The sequence below is a fragment of the Rhagoletis pomonella genome, unplaced genomic scaffold, assembly GCF_013731165.1.
Source record: "Rhagoletis pomonella isolate Grant_MI unplaced genomic scaffold, Rhpom_1.0 Rhpom_scaffold_00651, whole genome shotgun sequence".
NCBI classification, from domain to species: domain Eukaryota; kingdom Metazoa; phylum Arthropoda; class Insecta; order Diptera; family Tephritidae; genus Rhagoletis; species Rhagoletis pomonella.
Genome location: NW_023459205.1, coordinates 44,746 through 62,471, shown reverse-complemented (window position 1 = coordinate 62,471; position 17,726 = coordinate 44,746). Strand labels below are relative to the sequence as shown.

Sequence of the window (17,726 nt, the reverse complement as noted above, 5' to 3'; positions counted from 1 at the left end):
AGGCGATCAAGCCCAACGGCAGGCATTTAGCATTGACCATGAATAAGAAAAATATGAATTTATTTGACCTCAAGAACGGCGAACCACATAATGTGTATGATTTAACAAGCATTTCCTTGGCAACGAACTTTACAACCATGATAAAAAGAAAGTAGTTTCACTTCAAATTTTGTCTTCAGCCGACCCCAAGTTTAGTACATTATTGTATACACACACAGTGACCCAAATATAAACTGGAACGCGACATTTTAGCAGGTTTTGGCTATTTTTATTTTTGTATATTTAATGTTTATTGTTTTTTATGAAAGTATTGCCGATTACTTAACAAACACCATAAAAATCTAAATTACATACTATGTGCAAAAACTATGAAAATTCTGCAAAATTTCACCAACTTTTTTAACTTTTTGGTCAGCATCTTTAGAAAAAATTTTCGTATATGCGGTTTTGTAACCCATTAGATTTTTGTATAATGAAGTTCAAATTTGAAGAAGTAAGACTTACCCATAATTTTCGGTTTTTTTTTGATGCCGGTGTTCCGCATATTTTTTTTTTTCATATAAAACAAATTGTCAAGTATACTTCGTAGGGAAAAAAATAAATCGAATTTAAAATTAACAATCTGATAGCTATATTTCGATGAAAATATCATAGTGCCAGCAAAAGTAAAGTGGCTGCATGTCATTACATGGAACTACCTTCCGTTTTGTATCATGGTTTAAAAATAAAAATAAATGAAGTTAAGGTGGCAATCAACTCTTGTTTGTAATGTAAATATTTTTAAAGTTTTTAATTACATGGTATATTATTTTTATAACATATTCGTTATTTAAAACTGGTAAGCTACTGTATATGTACATATATTTAGAGCTACATAATGTTTGCGAAAAATCAAACATCAAAAATTTCAATAGAAATAACAAAGAAAGAAGTTTATGATGGAGCTAAAAACCTACATACATACATATGCCTGCGTTCAACGAATTAGCACCAAAATTCAAAATGATTTTTTTTTGCAATTTATGTTTATTTATTTTCAATAATTTTCATTTAAAATATAATTCAATCTATATAGTCTAAGATCCGAATAAGGCACGACCTTCACCCATCTGTTTAATGGACGAAACGTATTTTGTATGAAATTTAACGTGTTAGGAAATATTTCGCGAGTAGGTTGGCAGAAAAAATCCTGGCCAGAATATTTTTAACTAAATATTCAAAAATAAATTTTTTAATTTTGCTATCGTTTGTTTAATGAACAAATTATATACCAATCGAAAGAATTAAGCTTATAGAATGTAAAAACGTTGTCTATTTTTTTCTTGGCCTACCTATCGGGTTGGCAGGTATGAATAGGTACATAATTAATAATAGTAATTTCCAATCATCTTTTTAATAAATTCCATAGGCTTTATGCTTTCGATTAGTATATATTTTACTTTTTCATTAAAGAAATGAGTGCAAGATTAGCAAAAAATAATAATTTTGGAATATTTTATTAAAAATATCGAGGCCAGGATATTTTTAGCCAATCCACTCGCGAAATGTTTCCTAACACGTTAAATTTCATACAAAATAGATTTCATCCTTGTAAACAGATAGGTGAAGGACGTGCCTTATTCGGAGCTTCTACTAATAACTGTTTCAAGTCGCTTAGATCACCGTTGATTTTTTAGATTTTTTTTATGGAGGGTGTTGCGCAGAAACTCCGCAACACCCTCCACAAAAAAGTCTAAAAAATTAACGACTTGAAATTTGCACTTTATTAGACTAAAATTGGATGGGCTACAAAATTGCATACCCGAAAATTTTGAAATGTTGATGGTAAATAAACATAAGGTGCTATCAATATAATATTGAATTTCGGTGCTAATTAGTTGACCGTAGGTGTAGTAAAGTTAATGAAATTGATAATTAGATTTATTACTTCAAAATATATAAGTACGATAATTTTAAAATGTTGGTCTTATTATATTCATACATTTCTAGTCACAAGGTATTGAATAAGACTACAATAACATATTTTTAATTGAATTTCTTAATTTTCGTTTGGTCATTTCGAACATGTGATTATAAATTTTTTTTTCTAATTTCTCGTCCCCCGTATAAAATTCGTTTGCCTAAATTTTTTAGTGTTACGGAGAGTAAAATTTGTATCTCTTTTTTTTTGTTTTTTGTTGTACAGCCTTGAGTGATTCATATTCTTCCTAAAAAACAGCGAACAAATATTTGCATATCATTTACGATGAGCTCAATTTAAAATTTTTCAGTTCGGATCGTCAGTAATTTTGCTTACTTCGTTAATTTATTCCACTTCTCAGAGAATAATATTAAACATTCACTGCTCGTACTGTTGCAGAAAAATTGTCTTCTAATTATTTGGGCAAAGCTGTTAAAGTGACAGTCCTACCTCGTAACGAAAATGAACGCAAACTATTTTCGTGCGAAATACATTTGTAATACAGATGTTCTTCCTCTTTTCATCTAAGGAAACCTAAATCCAAACCAGGGACGGTAATCATCATGAGTAAAATAATTTAAATACGCGTTTATTCATTATTTTATGACTTATTTTTTCGCACTAAAATAATAATAATAATAATTGATTTTTTTTTTGCTCAACGGAAATTATTGTTATTTGATTTTTATTTTTTTCGATCACAAATAATGATTATTTTATGATTTTTGTTTTTTTCGCTCAGAGATAATTATTATTGAGTTTTATTTTCCACTTAAAAATAATGATTATTTATAAAATTGAAAAGGCTATACAACTTACTGAAATTTCAAGAATTATTCCTTTAATTATGGTGTCGCTACCTCTGAAAAGGATACGGCGGAAATCGCGCTGGTATAGCTTTTAATATTTTTGAATGATCATTATTCTTGAGTGAAAAAATAAAACTCAATAATAATTATTATCTTTGAGCGAAATAATAAAAATCATAAAATAATCATTATTTTTGGTCGAATAAATAAAAATCAAGTAATAATAATTACTTTTGAGCGAAAAATTAGAACTCAAATATTAATTATTATTTTTAATCTTTGTTAGTTAAACTCGAAAAATAAAAATCATCGTAAATTACGGTGGGACGTACGAAAACAAATACGTGGGTATAGATAAAATTGATTTACGACGGTTACAACCTTTGATTTTTTTGGTTAATATTTAAAAAATAATGATTATTTTCCGTCCCTCGTCCAAACAGATTACCATATAATGCAATTTGCATGATTTTTCTGCTCGATAAAATTAGGCGTTAGAAAGTCTGGTAATTAATATGTAATATTGAGGCAATTCACAAGGTAAAGTTAGTGCAGTATTTTCTACGTTGTAAAGGTTTTCAACGCTGAATTTATGTATGTATTTTTAGAGGACTGGAAATTACAACAAAATATTCTTAATAGTGCTTGGCAGTATGACTTATAATACCTTGCGAACTCCCTAAAAATTACTTTAGCCATTAAAAAGTTTACAACGTACATCAGTACGACACTTACCCTTTGTGAATAGCCCTAATAATTATCGTACTAGCGATGTAAATACATAGTTTTAAGTGCCTGTATGAGTACTCGATATCTCGTTCATTGGGCTCACATACTTAAGTAGATTTAGCAAGCTATTGACAAAGAACGTAGATAACAAGAAGGGACAACACGATTTAATTGTCATCCAATTATTAAACGTATTTGGTCAAAAGAGAAGGCTCGCTCCTGTTACTTACACTCGCCACAATTATAACGTATTTTCCCTTCTTATTATCTTCATCCTTTGCTATTGATTTTCGTAATATGGCCAAATAACTGAGCAAAACCTCTTGTAAAACTCCTATTGCTTCAAATAAATCGAAAAGGCATAGACTTACAAATAATAGCACACAGAAAAAATAGGGGCCAAACAAATTATATCTATGTATGTATGTAAATAAAACAACACATTATAAAATATTGTTTTCTAACTTTATTGGAAATAAATTCTCATGTAATATTTTATAACATATACACTGCCGGAACAAAGTATTGGCACAGCAAATTTTTCGCAATATATGCAACAATTTTCATTCTAATATTTTTCCGCTAATTTCGTATAAAAATATGGTTCATTCTACAACAAACAACATAAAAATATAATTCCTAAACTTTGTGCAAAACTCGCGAAAATTCAGCAAGTTTTCATGAAAATTTTTGTACTTATTAATCAGATTTTTTAGAATTTTTTTGAGTATGCAGATTTGTAGCCTAATCAATTTTATTATAATAAAGTGCAAGTTTTAAGTAGCTAGGAATTACCGTTGATTTTTGGCAATTTTTTTCACGCAGTCTCTTCCATACAAAAAATTTTTTCGAAAATACTTTATATGGAAACAATGCAAAACACCTTCAACAAAAAAAAAAATTCTCAAAAATCCAAGCGATCTTTGACTAACTCCGAACTTGCATTTTTTTACTAGAATTTAATGGGCTGCAAAACTGCATACTCAAAAAAATTCTAAAATATCTGCACAAAGTTTAGGAATTATATTTTTATGTTTTTTGTTGTTGAATGAACCATATTTTTATACAAAATTGGCGGAAAAATATTAGAATGAAAATTGTTGCATATATTGTGAAAAATTTGCTGTGCCAATACTTTGTGCCGGCAGTGTATGTATGTATTAGACTTTGCAAATATATTTTAAGATAAACTTAGATATTAATCATAAACCTGTATATAAAATATAAGATTTATAAAGCTGTTAAATCTAGCTCTGAGAAAATGCGAAATGCCTAACCAGATCTAAAAGTGCATACTTCAGCAAAACAAAAATGCAAGAATAAAAATCTAGGTGAAACACAATACGTATTTATAATTTTAAATTAAGTTAGTAAATCACGGTAACATAACGAATGCTATTTGCATGCTTACATACATATGTATAAACTTTATAAGATGAAATCAAATATTAGCTTTCTTATATTTTTACACTTAATATTTATGCTATTACTTTTATGTGAGACATTCGCAAATTGTGTTAGATTTAAACCCCTTTGTATAAATGTATGTTAGGAGTCATAATTATAAGCGACATAATATGTGCATTATCGGGAGAACTTTTGCTTGAATACTTAAATCGTATCGCAATGCTGAAAAATAATGAAATCATTTAAGAAATACGTTGGATGCAGAAAGCGTTAATTTGAATAAAAACAAAGTGTCTTAAAAGAATATATAGATTTAAGTCCTATACACCGTATAATGAAATTTAAAATCAGATATTTTATTCTTAATTACATCATGTGTATATTACATTAAAAGATGTGTTTACATGTTTAAAAGAAAGATTACTATAGTAAATACAAATTTTACATATACAAGAGAATAGTGATTGTGCGAATAATTTTATATTTAAGTGCGTATGCTACTCTTTTTATTAGTAACTCAAGAAAAATGCAAAATAAATATATTATTTAAAATATCATCACATGAGAACTTTTTATTGATTGAAAACGAGAAAATAGTTTATAATTTTTGACACAAAAACCTTTCATACATTGCTAAAAGTTGTAACGAATTTCTCCTTAATGTTGCTATAAAATATACCAAAAGGTTAGTAGCATTCTTCAGAGACGGGCCTGTATACCTTGCTGTGCTACTCGTACAAAAATCTAAATTGTATGCAGAGCGTTTAATAATACAACAAAAAAAGGCCATACAACTCGTCTAAAAATCTCCCACCCTACAAGGATCGCCTGAAGCTTATAGATTTGCCGACGCTTCAGAGTCGTAGAGAGATGCTTGGTGTTCTTTTTTTAATTAAATTAATGAACGGGATGGTCAGTAGTCCCTTTTTACTGAGTGAGATAAATTTTTGTATTCCTACAAGACCCACGAGACATTTTAAACCTATTGTGTAGAGTATTTGTAAATCAAACTTTGAAATGCATGATGCTTTTCGGTGTTTATGCCAAGATTTTAACAAGCATTATGATTGCTTCGACACATCTGAATCGCTTTTTGTAATAAAGAAAACATTGCTCAACAAGTTAACTAAATAAACTAATATCTGTAACCGTGAACGAAAAAATTACACAATATCTATGACTGCTTAGTACAATTGTAACGGCTTCGTATATTTCCGCGACCGCGTAGGACAATACGAGCAGGGATCGGAAACTCGGCCTTTCCGACCTCGCCCAACAGTTCGTCTATAGCGCGGAGCGGAAACTAGGACTTTCCGCCTGCCTCACTTACAAAGTAATGACTACGGGAACATGGATCGGAAGCTCGGCCTTTCCGACCATGATCAACGGCCTGTAAACGGCGCGGAGTGGAAACTAGGTCTTTCCGCCCGCCGCACACAAAAGTAGACTGGAGACAAGGCCTCGCCAGCTACCCAAATTGCTATTGTATATCATTATTATCTTTACAAGTTAATATTTATAATTATTTCACTCTGTAATGTATCATACATACTTAAATATCTAAATCTTTTTATCTCAACTGTCTGTAAGAAAACATTTTTCTGTAGACTAAATAACTAAATAAATAAACGCAGACCAGCAAAATGAAAGCAGCGAACCCAAAGAAAAAATATTACTAACGAATTTTTTAGAGTGAAGGAGCTGGAACAACCTCGACTGAAGGGAGAGGAAAGATGAAATTTTTAACTACAAAAGGGGTAATAGTAAAGAAGATTTTTCACAAATAATACTTCAAGGACTCACCGACAAATGCATACAAAAAATCGTAATAAAAGTAGCCAATGTGGTAACCAATTAAAAGTGACAGTTAATGCCGTACAACCCGATGTCTTGAGGCAAAAACACTTTTTAAAATGGTGAAATTAGTAAAAACGATTTTGCACAAAGAATACTTGATATTAATGGCAGCCCTGCCAGATCTATGGATTTTTCCGTACGGTACGGATTTTCAGGGGTGAAAATGGTCGTACCGATTCAACATACGCATTTTTAGCTTTTCGTCAAGATTTACGGATTTTTGGGGTGTGTTTTTTTCATATTGTAAAAATTTGCCTGTTTTACATATATCTCATAGGTTTCTTATAGTTCCTGAGCCCTCCATTTTTTTATTTAAAAGTCCGCCATTTTCGTACTTGAGGGACTTATATATCTATTGACAGCTTGACTATTTTTCGCCAGATTTTACAAATCAAACATGAGAAGAGGATTTATAGGCCTTTAAAATTACGTATAACAATCTATTGGTAGACTTTGATTGTTGGGAGTTTTTGTCACGTAAAATTAAGAAAACCCTAACTTTCTTTCTAACTTTAGGGTCGACAACCCACATGAAAATTTTTCATACATGTACATACATAAACTAAGAACACACTACAGACTGCTTGTTAAAAAACTCTAGTTAGAAAAATAATAAGGTTGTCTGTGAAGTAATCAAAAAATAGGACTAGTGGAAATACGTGTTTTTTTTATTTTATGTTATTAAAAATACGATTCCTGTGTTCACCTTAGTAACTACAAACGATTTTTTTTTGCTCGCCAAACAAATTTGAGCGTACGGATTTTCCACCACCACTTTTGGTCTTTGTACGGATTTTAGACTCTAAACGTCTGGCAGTCCTGATTAATGGTTATAGGTTTAAGTAATTAAATATAAATAGGTATATATGGGAGGTTTATACAGATTAATCGATTATACCGTTTGCCTTTCAAGCGCTTATTTAAATAATTTATACGGAAATGCATCCTGCTCTTAAAAATAGCTTTTTCACATTTACTGGAAGGTCTATTTCATGGCTGTGGGATAATAATTTTTCGGAGAAGTTGATGGTGCCAGAAATTACTTCGCCATTGAATATTTGAAATATCCAACTTATTCACCTAACTTGCTCCGCTGATAAATGGAACAATCGGACGCCTTCGTAAGTCCACGTTTTTCTGCAAATTACACAGCTTGCCGGAGGCATTATTAATTTTTTAATCACGAATAAATTATATAGTATTTTTTCACAAAAATCCAAACGGAAAGTTTTAGAAAAAATAAATTTTCCCAAAAATTCCAACAATGTTGCAAGCAATAAATGCCCAAATTGGCCCAAAATATACAGGGTGTCCCAGAAGTAACGTGCCAAACTTTAGGGGAAGGTAGGTGGGTGGGTGAGCTCCTTGATAAACAAAAAATTGTCAGGTAAAAGTGTCACCGTTTTTGAAATATTTACATTTTTTCGAATTTAAAAAAAATCGTGCCTTTTCATGTGTTTTCTTTAACTGCAACTACAAACCGGGCAATACTTAGTAAATTTTTTATGTAAAATACTTCCAGATAGTTGCCTCTCCATACTCAAATGCAATGTAGTTAAAGTATATTAAGGAACCATCATAAAATTAGGACCATTTCTGGATTTTTAACTTTTTGATATTTTCTTCCCCAACTTTGACTATCTCGGGTGAAAAAAAATGTACTGAGCTATAACTTTACATTACATAAAAAAATTGCTCATTTAATAAAGATTTCAGAAAGGTGCCACACTTACTGTTTTGAATAGAAAAAAAAAGTTATAGCCGCTTTTGTGGGTAAAGGACTGAGACACGCTAGAATGTATTTAATAGATTTAAATTGAATATGCTCTTGTTACCGTCAAATGACATGCTAAATAGTACAAAGGTACATAATTACTTGCTCCTGACATTATTTTATGTTACTTACCGGAATTCGGACTAGAGTCTATAACAAGGGCTATATCTATTAATATTTTGTGTGAAGGATGAGTTCACGTGAAATAAGATATACATGAGTTGTTTGAAGAAAAATTTATTCATTTATTGATAAAATATGCTCAAATTGGCGACCTTCTACTCTAATACAAGCTCGGCACCTTTTAAGAAAAGACGCTTTTAGAGATCTTAAACTCAATTGGGCTATCTCAGCAGCAGCTCCATTTATTTGTTCCCGCAAATGCTCTTCGTTTTGAATTGTTTTTGAATAAATTTTGTCCTAAAGACAGCCCCAGTAGAAAAAATCTAATGGATTCAGGTCTGGCGATCTAGCGGGCCACGTGATTGGCCCGTATCGTCCAATCCATCGGCGAGGATAAGTTTCGTCTAAATGAGCTCTTACTTCACGCCCGTAGTGAGCAGGGCACCCGTCATTTTGCAGCCATAGTCTTCGCCGCAGGTTTAAGGGTACATCTTCCAAAAGAGTTGGAAGCCGTTCCTGAAGGAACTCTGAATAACTGTGAGAGTTGAGCGTTGACGGCAGTTCCACAGGTTCCAATATCTGACAATTAAAAATACCGCACCATAAATTTATTTTGTACCGGTACTGCGAACGATCTTCTCTCATTTCGTGAGGATTGTCTATCTGCCAACTGTGAAGGTTATGTAAATTAAAATAACCATCATGTTTGCATGATGATTCATCGCTCCAAATTATTTTATTAAAAAAGTTGGGGTCTGATTCATGCATTCGCAACATTTCACGGCAAAATCTAACTCTCGACAGGTAATCTCTTTCTTGTAGACCCTGAACACGTTGAATGTGGTATGGATGAAATCGATGGTCTTGTAAAGCTTTGTGAACTGTAGTTTTTGGTATTCCCGTCCGTCTTTCCATCATTCTCACTGAAGTCGATGAACCTAGTTCCTTCCTCTAACACAGCTTCAACATCTACCGTTGCAGGACGTCCTGTTTCGCCGCCACGCCTTCCAGGTATGCGACCTTAAAAAAGTGAAAAATTATAGGCCCCTATTGCGAGTGTCGACTGGCAGTAGAATAGAAATTTGTCGATCGAGTCGATCATCTTTTATTTTGCTATTGTGTAACTTGATCGATAAAAATTTGTACTATTGTGAATGGTTGACAGAATTGTAAACAGCTGTTTGTTTGTTTACATTTGTTTCTTGAGTGTTTTATTTACATCATTTTTAAAATAATTGCTTTTATTATAAAATTTAAAAAATGGACACAGTTGAAATATGGTTTAGTGATGAGGAAGATGATGCGGAAGCTAATAGATTAGTAGAGTTAGCTAAAGCAAGGAGGGAATTGCGAGATTCGTCGGATCCCTTGGACTTTGAAGGTGTATGTACACGTGTGAGTTTTATGAATAGAAGTTGCGTTCCCGATGCTTCACAGTTTTTAGGCTTTACATGATTTGCAGGAAAAGCTGTTTTCCTCATTAATAAACTTTATGGAAGTTTAAGAAATACGGTACGGTTAAGTTTTTTGTACAATGATGTTGGGTTTTTGTGTCCAAACGCGTGACCCGAGTTTAAAAATTGTAACATAACAACATAACAAGTGTATTGAAAGAATTCAACTTTAATTTAAAATAAAGATTTCAAATTTCCGAGCACTAGTCAATTAATAACTTATGCAGTTTTTTTGTATAAACTTTTGATGTTGGTTCTGCGCAAAAACACTGGATGGCGTAGCCGGAGTTATATGCACAAGAAATATTGTATATGTATCTTTTCCAATAGAAGCGGAGCTTCCTACCCTATTCTTTCCGGAAATTCCTTTGCCTATGTCTTCACTCTCCTGCATCAGTACGAACAACCGCGCAAGTTGCCTTTTGTTGCTTATAATTTTTGATCTGTAATTCAGACACATACATGCATATGTATATTTCACAATTTTTTACAACTTCCAGTTCAATTGCCTTACTTTTTATCCATTATAGTACCACTTGCTTATGTAAATTTTATAAACGCAAACTCCAACGACTAAAAAACAGCAATAGAAGAATGAGCGATTAAAAAGTATTCACAGTCGCTAATTGAGCGACTAAGCGACACTCGCAATAGCATCGCTAATCGATAATCGCTTAATAGTCGTTTATCTACTGCCAGTCGACATTCGCAATAGGGGTGATAGTTAACAAGCAAGCAAACAAGAAAGGTGTAAAAATCACTTACCTTCATATATTTCTCTATGGGTCCGGGCGAATACTTCTCGACCCGGATGTCGACGATTGGGGTATCGCTCTGCATAGAGTCTTTGAGCAGCTCTGGCATTACAGCAAGCTTCCCCGTAAATTAGGTGAATATCCGCATATTCATGCGACGTATACTGCGTGTTCTCTGTCATAGTATTAATAACACAATGTTCGAAGGGTCCAATTTCACAAAATCCACTTTCACTAATTCCGGTAAGTAACATAAAATAATGTCAAGAGCAAGTAATTATGTACCTTTGTACTATTTAGCATGTCATTTGACGGTAACAAGAGCAAATTCAATTTAAATCTATTAAATACATTCTCAGTCCTTTACCCACAAAAGCGGCTATAACTTTTTTTTTTATATTCAAAACAGTAAGTGTGGCACCTTTCTGAAATCTTTATTAAATGAGCAATTTTTTTATGTAATGTAAAGTTATAGCTCAGTACATTTTTTTTTCACCCGAGATAGTCAAAGTTGGGGAAGAAAATATCAAAAAGTTAAAAATCCAGAAATAGTCCTAATTTTAAGATGGTTCCTTCATTTATTTTAACTACATTGCATTTGAGTATGGAGAGGCAACTATCTGGAAGTATTTTACATAAAAAATTTACTAAGTATTGTCCCCCGGTTTGTAGTTGCAGTTAAAGAAAACACATGAAAAGGCACGATTTTTTTTAAATTCGAAAAAATGTAAATATTTCAAAAACGGTGACACTTTTACCTGAAAATTTTTTGTTTATTAGTGAGCTCACCCTCCCACCTACCTTGCCCTAAAGTTTGGCACGTTACTTCTGGGACACCCTGTATGTATGTAATACTTCCAGAGAAGCAACACATAAAATGTTCAACGAATAAAGGCAACATTGTGAAATATAAGGCTGCTGAATTTCAGAAAATGAACAGTGAATGCTGCCTTATTACTTCACCTGTTTATCGCGCCATGATGCTTACCAAAATTTCGTAATCCAAGAAAAAAAATTAATTTTCAATAAAAAAAACAAGGATGCATTGTAACCTTTACCAAAAAAGCAATCGTTTCTATTGAAATGATTCAGTTTTTAATCGTTTAGGTAATTATCAAAATAATTATAATTATATTTCGGTTTTTAACCAGAGACATAACTATTATAAGAGAAAAGAATAAAACTCAGTAAATAATTATTATATTAAGATAAAAATTTTTCGAGTCATCTATAATTATTACTCAAGGACTTATATTATAAAAGTCTTTCATAATAATTATATAATATATAATATTTTATATTTTATTTATCTCAATGATAATTATTATCAAAGGACTTCTATAATATAAGTCTTAAAATAATAGTTATCGGTGACTTAAAAAATTTTTCTCACACATAATTATTATCAAAAGACATTTATAATTCTTCCGAAAATTTTGATGACTTTTTTAAAACACCACCATGAAATTCACGCATTTAGGCGCTAGGTGTTACAGTGAGCTGGCAATGGCATAGGTTAGGTTAGGTAGGCGGGCTGCCTCCGCATGTCGAGGCACACTTGGACTCGACTGAGCTGTCCGTTGTGATGCCCTCAGAGGGGGAGGGAAAAGGGATGCAGGGAGGGTAGGGGAAAGAGGGAGGAAGCTATGGGAGAAAGGCGACACCTATGGCTTTTTGCCGGAGAAACGCTCCGTGCTCACAACAAAGCTCTTCAGTCGACTGATGTCCACTCCCGAGAGCTCATCGGGAGTGTGAAAGAAGTGCGACCCAAGGTGTTTAAACCTTAGGCTCGCAAAGGCGGGGTACCAGAGCAGCAGATGTTGAGATGATTCCACCTCATCATCCTCCATGCAGCTGGTGCAGTAAGGGTTATCCGCAACGTTCAGCCTTACAGCATGGTTACCAATAACACAGTGACCAGTAAGCACTCCCACCAATAGTGAGAGATGCAGCTTGTTTAGTCTCAAGTGCTCCCCAGACCGCCCCCGGTCCACCCGTGGCCAGAAAGACTTAGCCACCTTGCACTTCAAGGTCTTCGTCCAGCGCTCGCTGAGCTGACTAAACGCCCATCTGTACAGAAGCAGACCACACGAGGTCAGGGGAGCCCCCAAACCCTCCCTATCCGAAAGTAATTCCTCGAGGGTTCCCTGCCTTACAAGCTCATCAGCCATGCAGTTGCCAGCGATTTCGCTGTGCCCAGGAACCCAAATAAGCTTAATAGCAAAGTAATCAGACGCGGTCGATAGGGAAGTCAAACACTCCCTCACCGTTTTCGAACGCACCGTCAGGGAGCCAAGAGCCCTAATGGCTGCTTGGCTGTCAGAATAAATATTTACCTCCTTAACAGATGTTACACTAGAGAGCAACCAATCCGAAGCCTCTTTTATCGCGGCCACCTCAGCCTGGAAAACACTACAGTGATCAGGTAGCCTAAATTTCAGGTTGATGGAGAGCTCTTCGCAGAAGACACCTCCGCCAACCTTCCCATCCAGCTTCGATCCATCTGTAAATAAGTTTACAGGTCCTAGATTCCAGATACTGCACCCCTCCCAATCTCCCCTCGCCGGGATGTGGGTGGTAAAAGATCCATTCGGACCCAGAATCGGCGTGCAGTGGTCTGTCCGAGTCGGTAGGAACCCGAAGTCTCTTAGAATTCTGGAGTGCCCATAGCTTGAGGTGAACTTGAAGCCCACCGCTCTTAGCCTTACTGCGGCACGCGCAGCGGCAACCCTGCCAGCTATATCTATAGGCACAACATTTAACATGGCATTAAGCGCAAGAGTAGGTGTGGTTCTAAGTGCCCCACTGATTCCAATTAAGGCAGCTCTTTGCACCTTCTCCAGCTGCTTGACGATGTAGACCTTGTCGAGTGCGTTCCACCAGACGAGTACCCCATATAATAAGATTGGCTTGATAATAGTTTCATAAAGCCAATGCACTACCTTCGGCGAAAGACCCCAGCGCTTGCCAATGGCCCCTCTGCAACAATACAGTGCTACTGTAGCCTTCTTGACTCTTTCCTCCACGTTAGGCCTCCAGGAAAGCTTACTGTCAAGGATCAAGCCCAAGGTGTATTAAGCAAGGTGTGATTGACAACTCAGTTATGCTCTCTTTTAAGGTACTATTATGCCAAAAAGTATAAACAATCGATTCAAAATTCATACAAAATTTTTTCAATTTGACTTTATAGGATGGTTCTTCTGAGAGCAATGTCAAATTCAATCACACTTTGTTGAATACATTTTGATCAAGCCCAAGTACTTCACCCTGTCAGAGAGCCTTAGAGGAAGACCACCCATTGAGGGAAGACGGCAATTCGGTATCTTATACCTTCTAGTAAAGAGAACAAGCTCCGTTTTGCTGGGATTTACACCCAGCCCGCAGCTTAACGCCCAGTTCTCAACCAAGCTCAAGTAACCCTGCATAAGCTCGAACAGTGTTTCCGGAAACTTTCCTTTTGTTATCAATACTACATCATCGGCATAGGCAACTACCCGTCAGCCACTTCTTTTCAGAGACACCAGCAGGTCATTGATTACAACGACCCAAAGCAACGGCGAGAGAACTCCCCCTTGCGGGGTACCTCTACTCACACTCCTCCGGATAGAAGCGCTGCCCCACTCTGCCGCAACAGTTCTATTGCAAAGCAAGCGGTAAATAAAACTGACAAGGTCGGCTCCGACCCTAGCTTTTTTAGGGAGTTAACTACAGCCTCAGGCAAAACATTGTTAAAAGCCCCCTCGATATCAAGGAAGGCACCGACCGCAAACTCATTCTGCGAGAAGGATTGCTCAATATTTTCAACGACCGTGTGTAAGGCTGTTTCGACAGACTTGCCCTTGCAATAAGCATGCTGATCCAAGGAAAGGCGCTCCCTGAGGATCCCGCTCCTTAAATGCAGATCGATCAGCCTCTCCAGCGTCTTCAAAAGAAACGAGGAGAGACTTATCGGCCTGAAATCCCTAGGTGATACATGAGAGGCTTTACCTGCCTTGGGAATGAATACCACTCTGACCACCCTCCAAGGCACCGGAACGTGACCGTTAGCCAAACAGCCCTCGAAAATGGGCATCAACCAGCGGCACGACACTTCTGCAGACTTCTGCAGTTGGGCCGGTATTATGCCATCAGGGCCCGGGGCCTTAAAGGGCTTGAACGAGCTCATTGCCCACAGAAGGCGATCAACGGTTAGGATTTCCGAGACATTCGTCTCGGGGATCGACGTCCCCAACCGCATCCCCCCCGGATCTGGGTTGCAGGGGAAATGAGCATCAAGGAGCATCCGAAGAGACTCCTCGCTGCTCATTGCCCATCCGCCACCCTCGTCCCTGATGTATCCCAGGGGAGCGGGATTCTCAGAGAGAACTCGCCTAAACCTTGAACACTCCTGACTGCCCTCCACGCTTTCGCAGAACAGTCTCCACGAAGCCCTCTTCGCTTTCCTAATCTCGGACTTATATATCCCAAGCCCAATCTTATACAGTGCCCAGTCGGAGGCTAATTTACTCTTCCTGGCCCTATTGAAAAGGCCTCTGCTCGAGGCCCTTAGATCGGAGAGCTCCTCCGACCACCAGAGCGGTTTGCTCTTACTTTGTAGTAACTCAGGGGACAAGACATATCAATGGCCCTTTTACATGAGGTGGTGAACACACCAATTAATTCGTCAATTTCGCTTTCAGTCCAGGTCCCGCCCCTCACGGACGCAACCGGAAGCATTTCCTGCAGACTTCTGCAGTATGAGTCCCAGTTGGTTCTCCTCAGATTCCTGAAAGGTTCGGGCTTAGAACGCGCTTCGTCCAAAGCAAATTGTATGTACCGATGATCGGAGAAGGAGTGGTCACTAAGGACTCTCCAGCCAGATATACGGGACATTATATCAGAAGAGGCCAGCGTGATATCTAAAACCTCTTCCCTACTTGCCGTTACAAAAGTGGGATCGCTCCCCCTATTACATATACATAAATTTTCATTTAGAATAAAGTTAAAGAGTGACTCACCTCTAGTGTTGATGTCTGAGCTGCCCCAAATCGTATGGTGGGAATTCGCGTCAGACCCAATAACAACGCGGACCCTCCTGTGTCTAGCTTCTGCCACCGCATCCCTTATTAAGCGCGGAGGTGGCTCCACCCCGTCCTCGTGCGCCATATACGCAGAGATCAACCAGATTTCTCCGGGTGCGCCATATACGCAGAGATCAACCAGATTTCTCCGGTTGCACCCTCCAGGCTCACCGTCACAATGTCACCATCGCTGAAAAGAGGCAGAATAAAAGCATTAAGTTCCTTACTGATGAGCATGCAGGATCGAGGTCTACCTGCGTCCCGCTGCACCACCAGTCTGTAGTCCCTCGTCCCGATACCAGAAACCTTATTGCAGCTGCTCAGCCACGGCTCCTGGATCAGGACTACATCAACTCCACCTTGCTCAAGGCGGATTAAGAGGTTGGCTGACGTCGCCTTAGAGTGCTCAAGATTGATCTGAAGAATATTCATCCTCCGAAATCCTCTCCAACACCGCTCCGCAGGCGCCATCCCCATCGGACGCAAGGAGCATTTCCTCCTCCGCCCTGTCGAACAGCGGGCCAACAGAGATGACCGATCCCGCAGTTGAAGGAGGGCCAGCCATGCTGTCACTGTCCGACATGACGGATTCGACCTCCATAAAGAGCTCTTGCTCAGAAAAATATAAAAGTATTTTTTTATAACTTTCCTGACTTGAGTATTAAACTGGGGGCTCAACCGGTCTTAAAAGCCATTTTCTAATCCTGTAACGTTACAAAGGATAAGGAAAAATATAAAATCCCACGGGAAGTAAGACTTCCAGCACTACATATTTGAAAAAAGTGCTTAAATAATTAATATAAACACAAACAACACACGATTCAAAACAAGTGAATCGAAAAGTGAATCAAAAAAGTGAAACACAAAGGCGAAACTGGATACCTTACGTAAATTAAAAACAATAAAAAAAACAAAAACTTACGACGACAACAGAAAACTAGAAAACCCAATAAAAATGGAGGAACAACTAGCTCAACTACACGCAAACATGGCTGCATTGGTAAATCAGATCCAACAACAACAGGCGGACTTCACAGAGAGAGTAGCTCGGCTAGAGCAACAAAACGCTCCACACGAAGTGGTACTACACGACGAAGTCAAACTTAACATCACCGACCCAAGGGATATAGACCTTGAATTGTTCAAATCTCTACCAAAATTCGATGGAGATAAAGAGCAATACCGATCATGGAGATCACAAGTTTGGACCTTCATGGAAGCGATAAAGAACTTCCAATACCATCCAAAATATTACAGCGCCCTGGGAATCATACGAACAAAGATTACAGGACCAGCTGCGAATATATTAACAAATCACGACACCAAATTAAATTTTTATTCAATCATCAACCGACTTGACTATACTTATGCTGACCAACGCCCACTATATGTCCTCCTGGGCCAAATGAAAAAAATCTCACAAGGAAGAAAAACTCTCGCAGAATTCCACGGTGAAGTATCTAAGGCACTTAATTTAGCCTTAGCCAAAATCGAAATGTCCAGTGATGACAACAACGAAGGTATGAAAACTTACGCCAACCAAGAGGCAGTAAGAACGTTCATCCTTGGCCTAAATTCAAAATATACCAGCGGTACGCTGTATAGCTATAATCCAACAAATTTGGAATCGGCATACGCGACAGCCTGTACCATATCACACGATAACATAAATGAAGAATTCGAAACACAGAACGTACAACCCAGATTCCAGCATCATAGGCAAAATCGGAGCACCTACTCACAACCACATCGTGAAGAGAGGTACTATAAGCTAAACATCAGAATTCAAAGCAACGAC

General features: G+C 36.7%; 1 protein-coding gene across 1 annotated transcript in view; it reads left to right on the top strand.

Annotated features, from left to right (window-relative positions):
* The window catches only part of LOC118751314, a 1,875-nt gene extending 856 nt beyond the window's left edge, over positions 1-1,019 (top strand). Inside the window, exon 2 of the mRNA XM_036486093.1 lies at positions 3-1,019. Coding sequence (XP_036341986.1) covers positions 3-46 — 44 coding nt within the window. The 3' untranslated portion in view covers positions 47-1,019. The remainder of the gene's footprint in view (positions 1-2) is intronic.
* Positions 1,020-17,726: the final 16,707 nt, after the last annotated feature.